General features: G+C 36.3%; 1 protein-coding gene across 1 annotated transcript; it reads left to right on the forward strand.

Annotated features, from left to right (window-relative positions):
- The first annotated feature begins 13,897 nt into the window (after window positions 1-13,897).
- LOC126474627 (tigger transposable element-derived protein 4) lies at window positions 13,898-14,230 on the forward strand. The gene has a single exon (XM_050102106.1). It carries the CDS (start codon window positions 13,898-13,900, stop codon window positions 14,228-14,230), a length of 333 nt encoding a protein of 110 aa, XP_049958063.1.
- Window positions 14,231-20,265: the final 6,035 nt, after the last annotated feature.

The raw sequence follows: 20,265 nt of genomic DNA on the forward strand, positions 1-20,265 counted from the left end.
CCACAACTCCAATACCTGAACAATTACCAGCTGGATTACAGGTGACTACAATAACCACCTAAATACGACTGAAAATGCCAAGTGTCTATCAACTATTTTTGCAGACAAAGGTTTGCTGAGACATTGACAGTTCCTTACATTCACTACTGAAGGTAAAATAATGAATCCCATAGTATCTATCAGTGCTTTTTGTCATCTATTTCCATGCAAATGGACAGAAGCACAGGAAATCAGATTTGTCATGGGATGTACACAAGGTGATGTGCTTTTATTGGCAACTGAAGTGGCTGAACATTGCAGCACTTATATCCAATTTGCGCGAACTTTCCTTAACAAATACTGGTCTGAGGCAGTGCAGGAAAACTCAGATGTGAGATTTTCAACCCTGCACTATTCAGTGGCAAATACAAAAGTCTACATGAATACTTTGAAAAATACCTGAGCAAGACATGCTATTGGACAAACCCAATATCACAGGTAGATGTGTTAAAAATTTCGAAAAGTCATTTACCATCACACATTAGAGAAAAATTAGTCACAATGCCAGAGCATGACTGAATATTTTCTGTCAGTGCTTGATTCTATCAACTTAATCTTTGAGGAAAGACCTGTACCCAATAGAGCAACAGAAAATCAGGCACTACAACAACATTGTTATGTAAGTCAGTCAGTAAAATGTGATTTAAACACACAACAAGGTTGGTACACGCAACAGCAAAATTACATACCCAGAGCTAATGAATATGGTAACGGGAATGGAAAAAACAAACAATTTATTAGAAATTTCCAAAACAACATGGGTAATTTCAACACACAAGTGAATTACAGTTCGCCATCACAAGCCCATATGCTGAACATGAATAGAAACAGTCAGCCACAGCAGTGGCCAATGTATGGCAACAATACCATGCCTTTCACTGTACCGCAACCAACCTTTGGACAGCAAAATAACTGCACAGCAGCTAATAACACAAATTGGTGAATTACCCACACAGTGCAACTAACTGAAATTCCCCCAGGTAACGAATTAAGTCACACTTCATCACTGAAAAACACCAACCAGTCATAGTTAAGCCCCAGGCTATTGACCTCTCTGAGAGTGGGGTCAAGGCAGAACTACAAACATGTTTCATAAGGTTTGAAGAACAAGGTGACATCAAGGATGATTTGTATCATCATAAGTTAGAAATAGTAGCTAAAGTCAAGGAAGAACAAATACAAGCAATCATTGGGGGGTAAAAATATTTAATATTGACACACTGTTAATTTTAGATGCACGTTCAGCTGCTAACCTAATGTCAAATGCATTTTTCTGTGAATTGAAGAACAGTCACATATTCACAACATTTCCTGCCCAAAATTGTAATGTGCAAACAGCTACAGGCAGTAAGACTAAATTGGTTAAGCATCAGGCACTTATTCCATTACAAATTGAACATTTTACAGTGAAGTGCACCTTTTTTGTAATAAAAAAAATGATAGTTAATAGTCTTATTGGCATAGGTATGTTTAGAACATACAAATCACAGAGTGAAATAGGTAAAGGTAAATGCCACTTTTATGTAAAGGATCAGACTTTTTTCTATTGATTTAGTGAAAGCACCTGATGAAACTAACAAAAACAAACCAGAGTCAAATGTAGTAGTACAATATTCCTCTCCAGCTGTATATTTCACAAACAAATTTGATACCTAACGAGAAGTAAACACTGAGGTTAGTTATGAAATAGTAGAGCAGAAACTAAATGAATCACAGGTAATAAATGAGATGCAATGACAGGAACTTTCTAACTTGTTATTTAATTATGCCAAAGTTTCCAGTAAGGAGGCAGAAGTAATCAACAACAATGAACATAAATTTGAAGTCTACCTACATGAGACATTTTGTGTAATGCCATATCCTGTTCCATGGGCAAAACGAGAGGCAGTAAGGGAAGAGATCAATCAAATGATTAAATTTGGAATTATACAACCTACATTTTCACCCTGTTGTAGTCCAACATTACCAGTAATCAAATAAAATGGATCTGTAAGTTTAGTTCTTGATGATAGAGGTATCAATAAGATTATAGTATCAGTACACATAAGACCAGACAACTTGGACGAACAGCTTCTACAGTTTTAAAATACATAATATTCCAATATACTCAATCTCAAGATGTCCTACTGGCAATTAAAGCTCCACGAAGAAATTCGAAAATATACAGAATTTATTTGAGTGGCAGAAGTTGCAAATTCTGTGTTCTACCTTTAGGGCTGAACATTAGCACAGGAGTGTTCATATCTGAATTATACAAGGTTTTAGAACCATAATTGCTTAGCAAAGTCACTGTTTATGTAGACAACATTCTAATAGCCACACCCACTTGGTTAGAACATATGAGGCTCACTGAACAGGTGCTTCAACGATTTGCAGCTTACAGAGTAACAGCCAATTTAAGAAGGTCTAGTTTTAGTAAGGAGGAAGTAAAATTTTTAGGACATGTTGTATCAGAAGAAACTCAATTCCATATGCAATTGTCCATCTCCAAGGAATAAAAAACAATTAAAAGTGTTTGTAGGACTAGTTTCATTTTTTCGTAAATTCATACCACAACTGAAGAAACTGTGATGCATTGCTCAACTTGTTACAAAAAAATAGGCTTTGGTTATGGGATGATAAGTGTCAGGAAGACTTTAATAACGTTAAGCAGGCATTAGTCAATGCAAACATTCTTAGCCGCCGTGATAAGTCCAAGGATTTTTATCTATGCACAGATGCCTCATCTCAAGAGCTGGGGACATGCTTGTTCCAGATGCGAGAGGATGAAGGTAAGGAAGTATCCAAGGTCATCAGTTTTACTAGCCACACATTATCAGAAGCAGAAAGATCTTACTCTGTGTCAGAATTGGAGAGTTTAGCTGTAATATGGGCATTTAAATGTTTGAATATTTTTTGTGGTGTAAGAATACCAAAGTTTACTGTAACCATCAGTCACTGTCATTTCTTTTGACATGTAAACTATTACACTGCCGATTAGCTAGATGGTATCTATATTTCCAAGAATTCAGTTTCGAGATGATTTATATTAAAGGAAGTCAGAATGTTACTGTGGATGCCTTGTTCAGATTACCGCAAGGTTTTGAGGAATTTAGTGAATTAACAGAGCAAGATGCAGAAATCAAAACATTATTAATGCAAGGTACAACACAACAATCTGATTACCATAAGTTTTGTAAGCAAATGAAAATTATACAACAGCAAGACCACAGCTAGAGTAAAGTCACGCAAAAGCTTAAGCTACATGAAGGTGGAAAGGTAAGTAAATGGTATCAGGAGTGTATGTATTCCTGAAGATTATATCAATGAATTTATAAGACACACACATGAAATATGGGGACATTATGAAGTAGGCAAATGTGCTGAAAAAATTGCAACACTTTGTAATTTTCTAAATTTAAGAAGACAAATCCTACACGTATTAAGAAAGTGTGCAATATGTCACAAATCAAAACAGTCCATTGTGTCAAAATATACTGAGCTACACCCAATACTCACAAAAAACCCTCTAGATATAGTATCCCTGGACATAGCTGGTCCATATCCAAGAAGTAAAGGAGGACCAAGATACCTAGTAGCACTATATGATATTTTCTCAAAACACATCAAAATGTACACCATTAAAAATGCAACAGCCACAAATATCAGAAATGGAAATTAGGGATACTATTTAAGAAGAGTAGGTAAACTAAAGGTACTACTAACTGGTAATGCTTCATATTTCACTGGACAAAAGTGAAAGAAATTTATGACCTCTCTGGGCATAAGGCGCATATTAATAAGCCTTTTTCATCCAGAAACAAGCCCAATAGAACTAGTCTTTAAAGAATTTAACTGGTTTATTAGGACATACACACCTCACAAATACACCTGATGGATAGAATATGTAACTCCTTTCATGCAAGTGATCAATAACCTTCCACACTCTTCAACAGTTTTCACACCAAATGAACTGATGTTCCGGACAAAACAAACAAATGAGTGGGAGTCGCCCATACCAAAGGTAACCACTACAGAAATGACACTACAGGACAAAATGAAACAAGCCATAGTTACACTAGAAAGTAGGGCCGAGTATAGAAGGAAAATTTATAACAAGGAACTGAAACATGTTATACAATTTTTCTAAGGGCAACGAGTCCTCTTATGGATGTAGCCTAAATTGACAAAATTTCACAAACTGAATAAGAAATGGCAATTACTCTATTCAGGATCATATGTAATTTCCAAAATACCATATCCTGTGACATACAGGTTGGTTTATTAGAATACAGGAAGAGACAAGGGTCTCCACCCTCACAAAGATATAAAAGCCTTTATAGAATGATGAAGTGTGGTAACATTTTTTTTTATCACTAGATAGTTGTGCACAGTGTACATAATTCAACATGTAATTTTTCTTCTGGAGTGTATTTTAAGACAATGCAATTTGTATAGGCATGAGTAACTATTCTGATTTGTACACATAGGCATAAAAATTAACAACAATGAGAAATAACACACTGCTTCACACAAAGCAAAACTATAAACAAAATTAGCTTATGGCTCAGCTGTCACATGCTTGACAATATGTGCTAAGGAGGAGAGGAGAGGAGACACTGACCTGTGTGTACGCGTGACAAACTGGCAGAAGGCGCAACCAAAATAGGAATGCAATATATACATACCTTAAATACAAAGTAAATGGAAATAATACACAAATACATTTACTGTCTAAGAACTAAGGAACCTATTGATATATGTACACAGAGATTTAATCAAATACTAAGCTACATACAACATATTAACAACCAAAAATGCATAATGGAAAACTATACGAGACATGTAAGCTAAGGACTAATGACAAAATACCATGTGAAATGCCAAATAATTATCTTTGTGGAGTAAATTATCATAATGGGTAACAGAATAAATGAATGTCTATGAATTTAAGCAAAGTATGGAAATATCTGCAGGTGTATGCAATGACCAAACATATCAGTGGCCACCGCGCTACGTAATGCAATTAGTTTGAAGTTTTTTCTTTCAGCAAGTAGTGCATCATCATGGTGCAGAAGGAGAGCATTACATCAAGTGTAGCAGCTACCACATGAAGAAATGGGCTGCACCTTGAGTAAGCAATTTAGTTATAAGGATATTTATACAAAGGTCATAAGGCAAATGAAAAATGAAATATCCATCATCGTGATGTGTCTCTGTGACAATTATCAGTACCTTTCCACTGCAGAGCACACATAAATATGTAAGCATGAGATTCTTATCATGTCACATGGAAACTTGAATAATGACATTTCCAAGTATTTGAGAAATATAAGTCTACAATGGTTAAAACATCAGATTTCACACTAAGCTAAACGTGAATTGAAGTAAACAGCACTAACAGAAACAACATGATACTACATGGATGATTAGTCAGTACACATTATTTCAATGAAGCAAAAGTTCCTTGCAACTAGTCAATCATTGTATGAGTAACATTTCCTTATAAATACTTGAACCAGTAGATGAGTATTTTCTTTCTTCCCTCCCAAACAAAGGAGGTGGTGCCAAGTGTAGTTAGGCCAGCAATGCTCATTGTTTTAGTCCTATTTCCAATGTTTTCTCCCTCTTTTACCTAAGGAAGAAATGAACTCCCATAAGGGATAAACCCCTATCTATGAAATGAAACATAAATGTATCATACGCTTGTATTGTGTCATAATAATGTGGTATGTAATTAATTTGTACATGTGATGTGAATGACGAGAAGTCAAAACTATCAAAGAAACTGTAGTAACAGAACACAGTTAATGAAAATTTTATGATGTTTTAAAACTTAAGAAATGTATGCTCAAAATATAAGTGATGGATGGAATGTCAGCCATAGGTATAAGCTATCATGTTATGAATGTCGTGGCTCACACTGGACATCTCCATAACATGTCAATGAACAGTGTGGGGGCAACTGATAAATGATAAAAGGCCCCAGGATGCTGTAAAATTAAGATTTATTAAAAAACAAAATATGAAACACCCAGTAGCCAGAGAATTGGCAAAGACATTAATAATGAATGTGTGGTAAGGTGCAGACAAATGAATGAAAAAAATTCATTTCCTGTACAGTTTTTGTGATTTTTACTCTTACGCTCTCTTTCATAGGTAGAAGGATGGTGAAGATGCGCAATTCTTGAAATGAAGTATTGTGAGCTCTGTGTATCATATGTGTGCATGAATAATAACATATTGAAAAACAGTATCAAGTATTTTTTATTTACTGAAGTGAAGTGAAGAACATATAAAGAGGATTTTCTTGATAATGACAAAAGCAGGTGTTCCCAGAGTCTGCCACCTGCAGCTTCAATTAAAATGTAAGTGAAGCCAGATTACCAGAAAATACAAACAAGCACAAAACATTTTAATAATGCCTTCATAATATATTCTACAAAAATATGTCTTCATACACACAGTGCATAATAATATTTAGTAACATTTTTTTTTTTATTAGTATGTGAGATTTCGCTTATTATTCTGTCAAAAACATTGAAGCAGTCTAACTTAAACACTTTCACTCCAGTCCTCAGTTGGCAGAAATCCACAGAAATAGGAAGCTTTCAGTTAAACAGCATATTATTACTTCATTGTGTCAGGGGTGTAGCATTGGATAATGTTGTGGAAGCTGCACAATATTTCAACAAGACAGCTGTTAGTCATCTTTGGGTGCTTATTGACATGTTGCTGCAGTGGCTCACCAATATATGTGCTGGCTCACTAGTGCAGGGGTCAAGAGATGGGGCTATAATGTCATTGTAGACGATTTATACAGCATGGGGATATCTAGTGCACTCTACTGGAGAAACGGGCCACCATCACATGTGCTCCTTGGGCCCATTTGTCTGGCAAGGTGCACTGGATGTTGCCATGCTCTAGGTTTCTTCTATGATGACATTATAGCTCCACCATTGGGCACCTGCACTTTTCTAGTGAGACTGCATATATATTGGCAAGCCACAGCAGCAGCTTGTCAGTAAGCACCTGATGGTGATGAGCAGCTGTTTTGTTGAAATATTGTGCAGTTTCCACATTATCCAACATGATGCTGGTGAAGCAATGAAGCAGTTATTACTTTGAGAAAGTCTCAATCAACACAGCATATTATTAGCTTCAATGCCTGGGGGTCAAACTTTGAGATCCTACAGTATTGTAGTGATGTAGCAGAAAAAACTCCATTGTTGAATATGAGCTAACTGTGTACGCAATGGCTGTATGAACCAACAACACTAATGACAAATAACCAAAGGACACAGGTTTGATAGTAATCATTTCTTTGTGAGCTACTTGTACTAAACGTCACTGAACAGCAATGTAGGTTTTGAGTATCACCCTGAGGGGAAGTCTTCTTCTTACAGGCAGAAGACAGAAATACTAAACATTTTCATCCTCTTCCCCTTCTGACTGTTATTATTTCTGAAGGTTTTTTTACCATATCTCCATATATTTCCCAGTATATCAGTGAATAAATAACTAATGTGTTTTACACTAATATAATCTTATGGTTCTTTCATTTATTTACAACTCGTTTTCTCTATTATTCATGGAGGTTTTTCAGGATACAAAATGCTCCTACAAATTATTCATTCCTCCAAGCTTCAAGTTCATGATCAAGTGTATAAATACTGTACAAATTATCAGTCAAACAAAAAAAAATTCTTCACTAAAAATATGTTACAATACACATGTAATGTTCACAACCAAAGTGGGAGAGGTCCAATGTCTGCAAAACTGGAAGTATGAGACAACCAGAGAACATCGGACTGTCAAATTGGTTAGTACTGGAAGCACTTGATAGCTTCAGCTGATGACGGCAGTTAGCCTATTGGATTTTTGATATAAACTGGTACATGCCCCACATGAATCATAGACATTGCCATTGGTGAGAGACTTGCACCCCTCTACAACATAAATAGCCATGTTGTAGGCGCAATCACGATAGAGGTGAATCTATTGAGAGGCCAGACAAATGTGTGGTTCCTGAAGAGGGGTAGCAGCCTTTTCAATACTTGCAGAGCAATAGTTCGGATGACCTACTGATCTCGCCTTAATAACATAAACCAAAATGGCCTCACTTTGCTGGTACTGCAAATGGCTGGAAGCAAGGGAAGCTACAGGATAGTTTTTCCCAAGGGCATGTAGCTCTACTGTATGGTTAAATGATGATGGCATCCTCTTGGGTAAAATTTTCTGTAGATATAACAGTCCCCCATTCAGATCTTTGGGCAGGAACTACTCAGGAGGATGTCATTAACAGGAAAAACGAAACTGGCATTCTATGGATCAAACATGGAATGTCAGATCTCTTAATCAGGCAGGTAGGCTAGAAAATTAGAAGAGGGAAATGGATTGGTTGAAGTAGGAAATAATGGGAATTAGTGAAGCTCAGTGACAGGAGAAAAAGGATTTCTGGTCAGGTGAATACAGTATTATAAATACAAAGTTGAATAGAGGCAGTGCAGGAACAGGTTTAATAATGAATATGAAAATGGGAATGAGGATAAGCTATTATGAACTGCGTAGTGAACACATTATCATAACCAAGATTGACATCAAGCTCATGACAATAGAGTAGTAAAAGCTTGTATGCCAACTAGCTCCACAGATGATGAAGTGACTGAAGAAATGTATGACAAAGTAAAAGAAATTATCAGACAATTAAAGGAGATGAAAAATTAATAGTCATTGGGGCTGGAATTTTATAGAAGGAAAAAAAAGAAGGAAAATAGATGGTGAATATGGAGTGAGGGAAAGGAATGAAAGAGGGAGCCACCTGGTAGAATTTTCCACACAGCATAATTGAATCATAGATAAAACTTGGTTTAAGAATCATGAAAGAAACTTGTATGTGCGAAAGAGACCTGGAGACAATGGAAGGTTTCAGATCAGTTATATAATGGTAGGACAGACATTTATGAACCAGATTTTAAACTTTAAGACATTTCCAGGGGGAGCTGTGGACTCTGTCCACAATTACCTGGTTATGATCTGTAGATTAAAAATGTAGAAACTGCTTAAGGCAGGCATTTAAGGAGATGGGACCTGGATAAACTGAAAGGAACAGAGGTTGGAAGGAGTTTCAGAGGGGGCATTAAAGAATGAGTGATGAGAACAGGGGAAAGAAATACAATGGAAGAAGAATAGGCAGCTTTGAGAGATGAAACAGTGAAGCAGCAGAGGACTGAGTAGGTAAAAAGATGAATACTTGGGTAACACAAGACATAATGAATTTAACTGATGAAAGGAGAAAACATAAAAATGCAGTAAATGAAGCAGATGACAGAGAATACAAACACACACAAACACACACACACACACACACACACACACACACACACACACACACACACACACACACTCAAATTAAAAAGACCTTTGGAGAAAGGAATAGAGAACCACCAGTGTGAATATCAAGAGCTCAATGGAAAACCAGTTCTAGGCAATGAAGGGAAATCAGAAAGGTAGGAGTGTATTTAGGGGTTATTCAAGGGAGGTATACTTGAGGGTGATATTATGGAAATGGAAGAGGACTTAGATGAAGATGAGATGGGAGATATGAAACAGTGTGAAGAATTTGACAGAACACTGAATGACCTTAATCAAAACAAGTCCTCAGGAATAGGCAACATTCTGTCTGAACTACTGATAGCCTTGGGAAAGCCAGCCATAACAAAACTCTTCCATCTGATGTGCAAGATGTTTGGGACAGGTGAAATACCCTGAGACTTCATGAAGAATTAATAATCCCAGTTCCACCAAAGCAGTTACTGACAAGTGCAAAAATTACTGAGCTATGCAACCATGCAAAAGACTAGGATGAATTATGTAAAGAAGAATGGAAAAACTGGTAGAAGCTGACCTTGGAGGAGAGCAGTTTGACATTAGAGAGAACTGTAGGAACATGTGAGGCAATGCTGACCCTACAACTTCTCATAGAAGATAGGTCAAGGAAAGTCAAACTACATGTATAGCATTTATAGACTTAGAGAAAACTTTTAACAATGTTGACTGGAATACTAGCTTCCAAATTCTTAAGTTGGTGGGGTGAAATACTGGGAGCAGAAAGCTATTTACAATTTGTACAGAAACAGTTGAGAGTTGAGGGACAGGAAACAAAAGAAAAGTTTGGAATAGAAAGTAAAGTCCTGGGAGAGGAAATAAAAACTTTGATTTTTTTTTTAATTTATTTATTTGAGATACATATTCCATAGATCCAGTATAGTGTGATTACGCATGTATGTGGAATGAGTCAAAGCGGATACAATATAGATATCATACAATACAATACCTACTGGTATATTACACATAGTAGATGAATGATTCAAAACTGGTACAATACAAGAATATAATAGAGATAATAAATAATATAATACAAATATACAATAGTGATAAAAAACAATACAGATACAATGACAAAGGAAATAATATGAATTACTACTCAAATTATTTATCTCCGCTGAAGAAATTATCTAAAGAGTACAAAAATTTTTCCAGTAGGAATTCCTTTAGCTTTTTTTTTAATAGTGTTTTATTTTCTTGTAGACACTTTATATTACTCAGGAGTGCATTAAGATTTTTATACTTGTACACTTTACCCCTTTTTGTACCAGAGAGAGATTTCTCTGTTCACAGGGCATATCACCTTTCCGTCTTGTGTTACAATAATGGTATGCCTCATTTTTTTCATATTCAGAGGAATTGAGAAGTGTGAAAGACATGAGTGAGAGGAGATATTGTGAGGTAGCGGTTAATATACCTAACTGTTTAAAAAGATTGGGACATGAGGTTCTTGGAGGAACACTACATACAATTTGGACAACTTTCTTCTGGCTTACAAAAATTTTTTTTTAAAGTGTTGAGTTGCCGTGTTGCAGCGTTCACCTCAAAAATCTGGATGTAGATGCAGATAAGGTAAGAGTATGTTATCCCTATATGTGTGAAAAAGGAGAAGGCAGAGTGTAAATGCTATTAGCAGAATATTGTACCCTAATCTGTATAAGTATATAGCCTGCTGGAAAGGATAGGTGGACCTAAAGGAGAAGGATGACCTGTCTTTGAGCAGAAAGGTAGGACACATAAATAGGGGCGATATCACAGTGGATAGTTAATAGACTGTGTAGAGATAATCTTTATGGGAAGGATGTGTACCTCACAGTTACTACATAAGTTGGTAGTGTTAGTTTTGAGGGTCCTCCAACATAGCAAAGTAGATGAATGTACCTGAATTGTTAATCTGTTTCATATGCTGATTTAAAAGTGACATAATAAACAGAGAAACATCTGAGTTTTGTATGCTATTCTCCAGGTTTGGAAGGATAGGTAACTGATTACAGAATGCCTAAAATCAAATGATTGTTGATTGTTCAAAACATGTAGATTCTCTGGAACAATGGCAGTTTATGAAGGCTAAAGGTATTTGAGGAAGAAGCTGGTCTAATAATAATAAATGTGACCTTCCATGTAGCAAATACACATGATTGTATCTCAATATACAGTATAACCCTGATTTTGCATGACCTCTATTTAGTGTAAACCCGCACTTAACGGAAGAAATTTCAAGTCCCGAAAATTATTCCATAAATGCAATGCAATTTTATATTCGATTTAATGTAATTCACATTATCGCAAAACCCACATTTAGTATTAGGAATATTAAATAATGAAAACAATACAATAGTGGCTTTTGTGGCCCGAATGCAAGCCACACTTTTTTTCCGGTATTCAGAATCCAAAAAACCGCATGCAGTTTACATTTAGGGAAAGCCTAAGAAGTTCTAAAAAATGCTGCTACTTGCTGCCGTAAATGCTTGGGGCCTTTAATGCTGTTTTTTGCCACTAGAAGCCGCCACAGAAGCTGTTGTGTTACTTTCGAGTAATGAATGTTAAGGTATTTTTTACCATGGGTGAATATAGCAATTTAAAAATATTCATAGCAATGAAAAAAAGAAGAGAAAAAAAAAGAAAACTCTTTACGTATACATCATCAAAACAAACTTGACAAGTGTGGCTTTACATTTCAACAACTCCAGCTAATGAGAGCAGTGCTCGCAAAAATGTTTGTTTCAGTCTGCTTTTAAACTTAGGTAAGACATGGAGACAGCAAAAGTAACAACTTTCAGCTTGTCCCAGCAACAGAAAAGTATTTTCTGGACCAAAACGTGGCTGCCACTATGAGTTGGAAGTTGTAGTGAACGATTTTATGAGAAAGCAGTGACAGTGCTTACCTATAACTGCAGAAATAATTCAAGTAAAAGCACATCAGAAAATCCAGGGTCTTAAAGGAAGCCACAATTGGGCCTTAAAAATATGGGGATAACCTTGTCACATTTCAGCTCTACATCATCAAACTGCGTACAAGAAATTGATGCTGGCTTGTACAGACGAGGGCCATAAACTGCCACTATTCATTTCATATGGGAGGCTTTACCGAAGTTTGAAGTGTTTCCTAAAGACGTTATTGTACATGCTAACGAAATTGTCTGGTTCACAGAGGGCATGGCTTTAGAGTAGATCAGACCTGTCTGGCAATGTTGTCCTGGTACCTTGCTAGGTTTGCCACGTATGCTTGTGCTAGATTCGTATGCAGGTCACTGTACACCAGCTGTGAAAAAAAAAATTAGCAGAGGGTAAAACAGACTTAGTTGTAATTCCAGACTGTATGACATCCATTGTGCATCCATTAGATGTTTGTTTAAACAAACTTTTTATGGACAAACAGAAAAATAAGTATACACAGTGTCTAACGAAAGAAGATAGACAATTAATGCCTACAGGACATGTAAAGTGTGCAAGCTTGTCTCAAGTATGTGTGTGTGTTAGTCAACCTTGGGAAGGCCTCGCAAGTCAAGCTGTCGCTTGGTAGCACAGAGGATGATGCTTTGTACAAAAGTAGTGACAAGGAGTCGCTAGCGTTAGTAATAAAACATGAAAAGTCATGACTGTGTTCTGGTATGCAGTGCAGCAAGCCCACTTGCAACATCACTGCTCATAGCTCACATACATGTAGATCTGGAACACTGTATTTTGATAAATATCACGAATTTTCACTGTTGTCAGTGTTTTGTGATGTACTATAATTGTAATTTTAACTGTCCCAAATCCCTGAGAGGTAGGGCCACTTAATACTCTATCCATCATCTGACAAGTCATATCTTTCCACTTTTATGTGCGTCTTTTTTTTTTTTTTTTTTTTTTTTTTTTTTTTTTTTTCTTCTTCTTCTTCTAGTGGGATTTTTTGGAACTTCCATAGGCTTTGTCTCCAAATGTAAGGATCGTGTAATAAGGGGTTTAAGAATCTATGAAAACCAGTATTTATATTGGATATGATTGATCATCTTCCATATCGAATCCTCACTACATGCACGAGATGGCTCTAACTTAGCCAACCATGACCGAAGACAAACAATGTACACCGTGCTAACATTCACACCACTTTGCATGCTTGTACATGGCCGAGGTCTGTCTGAGTCTGTATAATCGTAGCAGCATTACAGTATATTGTTAGTTTATGGAAGTTTGCATCAGTTCGTGTATTACTGTGTATTGCATGTAGAATCCAGCTGTATATGAGTTTTCTCACTCACATTCATTGTTTGAGTGAAGTTCACTATGGCAGCAAAAAGAAAAACTCTATCTGTTGCGGAGAAAGTGAACTTGATTTGGGAAGTGGAGAGAAACGCAAATGTGCCCATAAGTGAAATGGCTCAACAGCTGGGCCTTGCACAGTCTTTATTGTCAGGAATATTGAAGAATAAGGAGAAGATTCTGAATCAAGAAACACAGTGCGCCTCAAAACTAGAGAAAAAATGTTAAAAAGTCACTGTACGAAGAAATGGTTTCAAAGCTAATGGAGAGGTTCAATGGAGCAAGTGCTGAAAATTTACCAATCGATGGGGCATTGATAAAAATGAAAGCATATACGATATCAGGAAAACTTGGGCTAACAGAATTCAAAGCTTTGAATGGTTGGCTGGATAGATTAAAAAAACGCTATGGGATAACTTGCATGGCAGTATGTGGAAAGAGTGTTGCAGTTAGTGACGAAAGTGTTGAACACTGGGTAGAAGAGATGCTGCCACCCCTCGTGGAAAGTTTTGAATGTTGGGATGTGTTCAAAGTGGATGAAACAGGCCTGTTTACCAACTCATGGCCCCTAAAACCTTAAGTGTTAAAGGAGAAGCATACCATGGAGGAATGGGTGCTAGAAACAGGAAGGTTGTTCTCTTTATGAACAAGTGTCCTGCTCATCCAACAGACTTAGGATTTCTGCAGAATGTGAAAGTGCATTTCTTTCCTACAAATTGCACTAGCAGACTCCAGCCATGGGTCTAGGGGTTATTCATAGCCTGAAAAGCAAGTACCAGAAAACTCTTGTCCTCAAGGCACTTGCCTTTATTGATAGGAATGAAGCGCTTAAATTGAACATCCTGCAAGTAATGCATAAGCTCACAGGAGCTTGGAAAATGGTAACTAAGCAAACAATCTCAAATTGCTTTCATAAGGCTCGATTTAATGAAATGAGCACTCACGACAAAGATGGTGTCGAAGGAGTAGTGGACATGCATGATTGGGTGCATGTATCTAACAATTTATCCATCACTTTTGATGAATTTGTGGCTTTTGATGATGATGCCATCACTACATGCATCCAAGATGTTGAGGAAATCTCCAAAGATGAAGTAAAGCAGAATGATGAAGATATCAAAGGAGATGATAATGTTAGGGATGAAGAAATGCAAACACTGTCATTGAGCGAAGCTACTGGCAGCATAGACATTGTCTGGAGATTTGCAACAACATTTAAAGTGGACAATCCTATTATAGTGAGAGTAAATCAATTGGACATGGACATTTTGAACCTAAAATCCAACAGTGCTAAAAGGCAGACTACCCTTTATGATTAAGGCATTTCAAAAAATGAGGCACTGTGTAAGTTGTGTAAACATGTGTTGTATGTAGGAAAACTAACTCAATTTATTATATTACTGTAACTGTGCAAGTGTTTTGTGGATGTTTTAATTTTGTAGTGCACTGGGAAACTATGATCTTTGACTACTGTATTAGTGCCACAAAAAAAGTTGTAATTACAGTATAGTGTGTATGGTAGGTATCTCCTTGTTTTATTGCTGATATTGTGTAAATTATGTGTGTTGGTGCAATTCATGTCAATACAGCCAAAGAGTTTTGGAAAAGGTTTGTTTTCTATCGAAACCTCGATTTAAGGTAAACCCTCATTTAAAATTAAAAAATTCTGGTCTCTAGAAAAACGTTAAATGGGGGCTCTACTGTAAGACTGTGATATTTGTAGCGTCCTATATTCTCCTTCTTCAGGAATCACTATTTTCTTCTTAATTTTCATTTGAAATTATAAATAATATGATTGGGTTTAGTAGAATTTCTAAGAGAGTTTTGGATAATTTAATCCTTTGTATTAGTTTAATTTCAATGCAGAATTTACACAAACAAAGGTGATTTCTGTGTTTTGTTGCTAACCTCTCCGCTTGGAATCAATAGTAAGGGTTTATGGCCACTTTCTGGAGCCCGGCTTTGTGAAACCTAGAAGCTTTTCTCTGTAGAGGATGACAACCAACTTCATCCTCTGGCTCCTTAGTAATAAATCTGTCAAGATGGGAATCCTGGGGTGGGGGCTGGGATGTGTTTCAGTCTGTGAAGTCTATCTTCTTTCTCTCTTAGGCTCTAACATACTTAGTGTTCTTTCCCTTGTCTTCTCCTCTAGAAGTAATTTGACTACACTCACTATTTCCCATATTCAATAATTTCCATCAAGAAATCCTTCTTATGTCCATTTATTAAAGCCTGTGTTAACAGGCTTCGCTAAGGTGTAACAACTTCTAAAAGTTTCATGAGCATGGCTAGAAAAGACTGAATTCTGGAAGAAATTGATAGATTACAGGCTAGTGTGGAAGGCATATTAACAGCCCAACTCTCAATTCATTTAGGGCAAGTGATAATCTGGACTCCAATTAACAAGACAATTATAATGTTGGAAACAGTAATCTCCATTTTTGATTAATATAGTAACAGTATGGATGTATCAAACCTGTAGATCTTGGTCAGTTGGTAGGAGCATCAGAAATTACAACATTCTTTTCTAATTTGCATATAATGAAATCATGTTACCCAATGATATTCAATCATTATCCTTCACAGAAGCTCTCCTGCGAACCTTGTAGAACTAGCACTCCTGGAAGAAAGGTCCCGAATTTGAGTCTTGGTCTCTCACACAGTTTTAATCTGCCAGGAAGTTTCATATCAGCGCACACTCTGCTGCAAAGTGAAAATTTCATTCTGGACACATCCCTCAGGCTGTGGCTAAGCCATGTCTCCACAATATCCTTTCTTCCAGGAGCACTAGTTTTGCAAGGTTTGGAGGAGAGCTTCTGTGAAGTTTGGAGGGTAGGAGTCGAGATACTGACAGAAGTAAAGCTGTGAGGATGGGGCGTGAGTCTTGCTTGGGTAGCTCAGATGGTAGAGCACTTGACCGCAAAAGGCAAAGGTCCTGAGTTCGAGTCTCAGTCCAGCACACAGTTTTAATGTGCCAGGAAGTTTCATATCAGTGCACACTCTGCTGCAAAATGAAAATTTCATTCTGGACACATCCCCAAGGCTGTGGCTAAGCCATGTCTCCACAATATCCTTTCTTCCAGGAGTGCTAGTACTACAAGGTTCGCAGGAGAGCTTCTGTAAAGTTTGGAAGGTAGGAGACAAGATACTGGCAGAAGTAAAGCTGTGAGGATGGGGCGTGAGTCTTGCTTGGGCAGCTCAGATGGTAGAGTACTTGCCTGCGAAAGGCAAAGGTCCAGAGTTCGAGTCTTGGTCCGACACACAGTTTTAATGTGCCAGGAAGCTTCATATCAGTGCACACTCTGCTGCAGATTGAAATTTTCATTCTGGAAAGAATTAGAGGATGTGACAGAGAAAATTATAATGATACGGAAAATGGTAGTCAAATACAAGGTTATCTGAAAGAGGTTTTTCAGGATTTTCATCCAGGTTGGACGGTGGGGTGAGGGGGGGGGGGGGGAGGACGAGTAGATTCTATATTAAATAATGAGTTAAGAGACAGTAATGTATCTTAGGGAGTGCTACACAGACACTAGCAGAAGGGAAAGGATTGGAATTTAAATAAATAGAAAGTGATTTGTTATATTAAGATGAGAATAAAAATGAAAGTGATGTGTAAGGGAGCCCAACATTTGTGTAAAAACAGATTATTGGAATGGGAATAGCCTGGCTGACAAAGAAAGTACTATCAGTGGAAGCTCAGGAAAATTAAGGGATGGGATCAAGAATGGAGATATTTTTGTTGAATATTCAGTAAATGGGGTTAGAATCAAAGGTGCTACAAAGAGGTATAAAAAGATGGTGATTAGTTAGATTTTGTCATCATTCAAAATAAATAATATTTCTTTTGTAAAGAATGTTTATTGATGCAAGACATGAATGAAAGTTTAATATTACGAATGGACTGTTGTAAAAACAAAATTTGGTTTCAGTTGGAGTGACATGAGATTATTACTTACAGATCCAATAAGTGGGATTATCTCTGAAATTGATATAGTAATGATAAATGACAGTAACATTTGTAACCAAAATCAGGAGAGTGGAACCGTTGGATGACATGGATTGTTGTGAGGATGATGAGAGTTTTTGTGATGATGATATGGTAAATGACTCGTATTGTGAATTATTGACAGAAAAGGAAGGTGAAGCTGAGATGTTAAGGTCAATGTTGAAGTAGGAACTTAAAAAAATGTTATGGGAACACTATGATGATCATGACTTTCAAGGTTTGCACACCAAGAAAAGAACTGGCCAATGAAATTCTTCAAATTCAGGAGCTGAAGACGATACTCTGTGCCTAGAATGTGAGAGTCCTCTCTGCATAAGTAAAGAAAAGAAAAAAGATCTTATAGATTTATGTAATAAGGGTATTATACCTCCTACGTATCACACATTATATCAAGGTCCCAATGCTGCTAGCGATTTAGAAAATGAGGAAAACATGGAAGAATCACAGGAATAGACTTCATGTTTATTTTCTGGTTTTGTCTCCTTTATTATTGTTGCTAGTTCATCACCTTAGCTATTCCATGTAAGCCACTAATTTTGGCTTGTTTAAATGTCTGTGTTGTATTATTTTTGAAACAGTAATCCATGAACAGAAAAACAGGTGTGAGGGAGCACTGTGTTTCATTAAAATGATTTTCCTTATGTTTGTTATGTGAAGATTAGAAAACAAGAATATTATTTCTGATACCTGTAAACTATTCATTGTAATTCAATGATACTGTAGACAAATGGCTTTTATGTATTCTCCATTATAGACTGATAATAAACGTCCTGTAAAACACTTCCCTTGCTTATAGTACTCATTGAAATCATTGACACACATTCCCATAGCTTGTTCCGAGTAATCTGTATTTATAAATACATTAATAACACAACTGCAGTAATCTTTAATATAATAATATCACTTAAAGCTGCATATTATTTGTTTGACTTTCATATGTTATACAGCAGCAGCCAATAAGTTAAGGATTGGCCAAACATAGCTGTGTGCATAATTTCATTAATAATTTCATTAGTGTCTATCAAGTGACTAAAATACGTAACACCTAGTAGAAAACAAGTCAATGAAGTATACTTTTTATTTACCATAGAAAGGTTTGTGTAAAACTATTAGAAAGTACTCAGTTTTTTGAACAAAACCTTTAAATCGAATTATCTCAAAACACTATTTTTGTACTTATATTTATTTGATCCTAAATGGGCATATTGTAGTTGTTGAAACGTGTCATTGGTTTTAAAATGAGAGCTTTAATTGTTATTTTGCTAAAGAGCCCCTTTTTAACAATACCAAGGATGAGGATTATTTGGAATCATATATGTATGGGCAGCCATGTTAGCAGAGGAGGTCATTGTATGAAATTAGTTTGTGCATGTAACATGTACATCTTTCTTTGAGTTAAGATAAAGTTATCTCAAACAAAAATTTTAAGTATTTCTTATTTTGACTTAACAGTCAAGTACAATAGACAACATGTACCGCAGGATGATTTGCAGTGGCGGATCAGGACATTGAGGATGAGTACACCAAGATATAATTTATAACAATATAAATTAATAGTAGAATATAATAGAGGGAAACATTACACGTGGTGAAAAATATATCTAAAAACACAGATGACGTGACACGAAAGTGCTGACAGGTCGATATACGCACAAACAAACACAAACATACACATGAAATTCAAGCTTTTGCAACGAACTGTTGCCTCATCAGGAAAGAGGGAAGGAGAGGGAAAGACGAAAGGATGTGGGTTTTAAGGGAGAGGGTAAGGAGTCATTCCAATCCCGGGAGCGGAAAGACTTACCTTAGGGGGAAAAAAGGACAGGTATATACTCGCACACACACACATATCCATCCGCACGTACACAGACACAAGCAGACCTTTGTAAAAAAAAAAAAAAAAAAAAAAAAAAAGTGTCATTTGTAGATGGGGAAATTTCTACCTTAAAACACAAACAGCAGAATTTTGAAGAAAGGTTAGATTCTGTAGAAAGAAAAGACAATAGTTTTGAAAAATTTGCAACCTCAGAACTTCAACAACTAAAAAAGTTTAACAAAGATGAATGAAAAAATTTACAGCATACAAAACTTTGTCAAAATTGTGAATGACAATTTTACTGAACTAAAAGAAGACGTAGGTAGATGTTTGGGGCACATTTCAAATTTCAGTTCAAAAATTCAGGAAATTGTGCACACTATTGCTATGAAATCTTTCAGAAACAACAATCAATTTTGGAATACTATCAATACCAAAACATTTTCAGGGGAATGGAATATACAGCCTGTCGACTTTATGTTTCAAATTAAAGACAATTTTGAAAGTAATATGAGGGACAATTTAAAAATTAAATTCATTAAAAATTTTTTGGACAGTGAAGCTCTCTCATGGGCTAACCAGACAATCAAACCTGATATGTCTGTTTCTGAAGTTGACCATACCTTTATGAATAAATTTTGGTCGGAAACTACACAAGCCAGAATCAGGTCTGAGTTCTTAAATGGTCCAAATTTCAGGCAAGGTAGTGGTAAAATGAAAAATTTTGTGAACAATTGTTAAAACCATTAGTGCATTTAGATAAGCCATTAGATGAGATGATACAGATTGA

The sequence above is a fragment of the Schistocerca serialis genome, chromosome 4 (assembly GCF_023864345.2).
Source record: "Schistocerca serialis cubense isolate TAMUIC-IGC-003099 chromosome 4, iqSchSeri2.2, whole genome shotgun sequence".
NCBI lineage: Eukaryota > Metazoa > Arthropoda > Insecta > Orthoptera > Acrididae > Schistocerca > Schistocerca serialis.

Bases quoted from the DNA above. Each gene is read 5' to 3' on its own strand.
- LOC126474627 (XM_050102106.1), top strand. From the start codon at position 13,898: ATGGTTTCAAAGCTAATGGAGAGGTTCAATGGAGCAAGTGCTGAAAAT.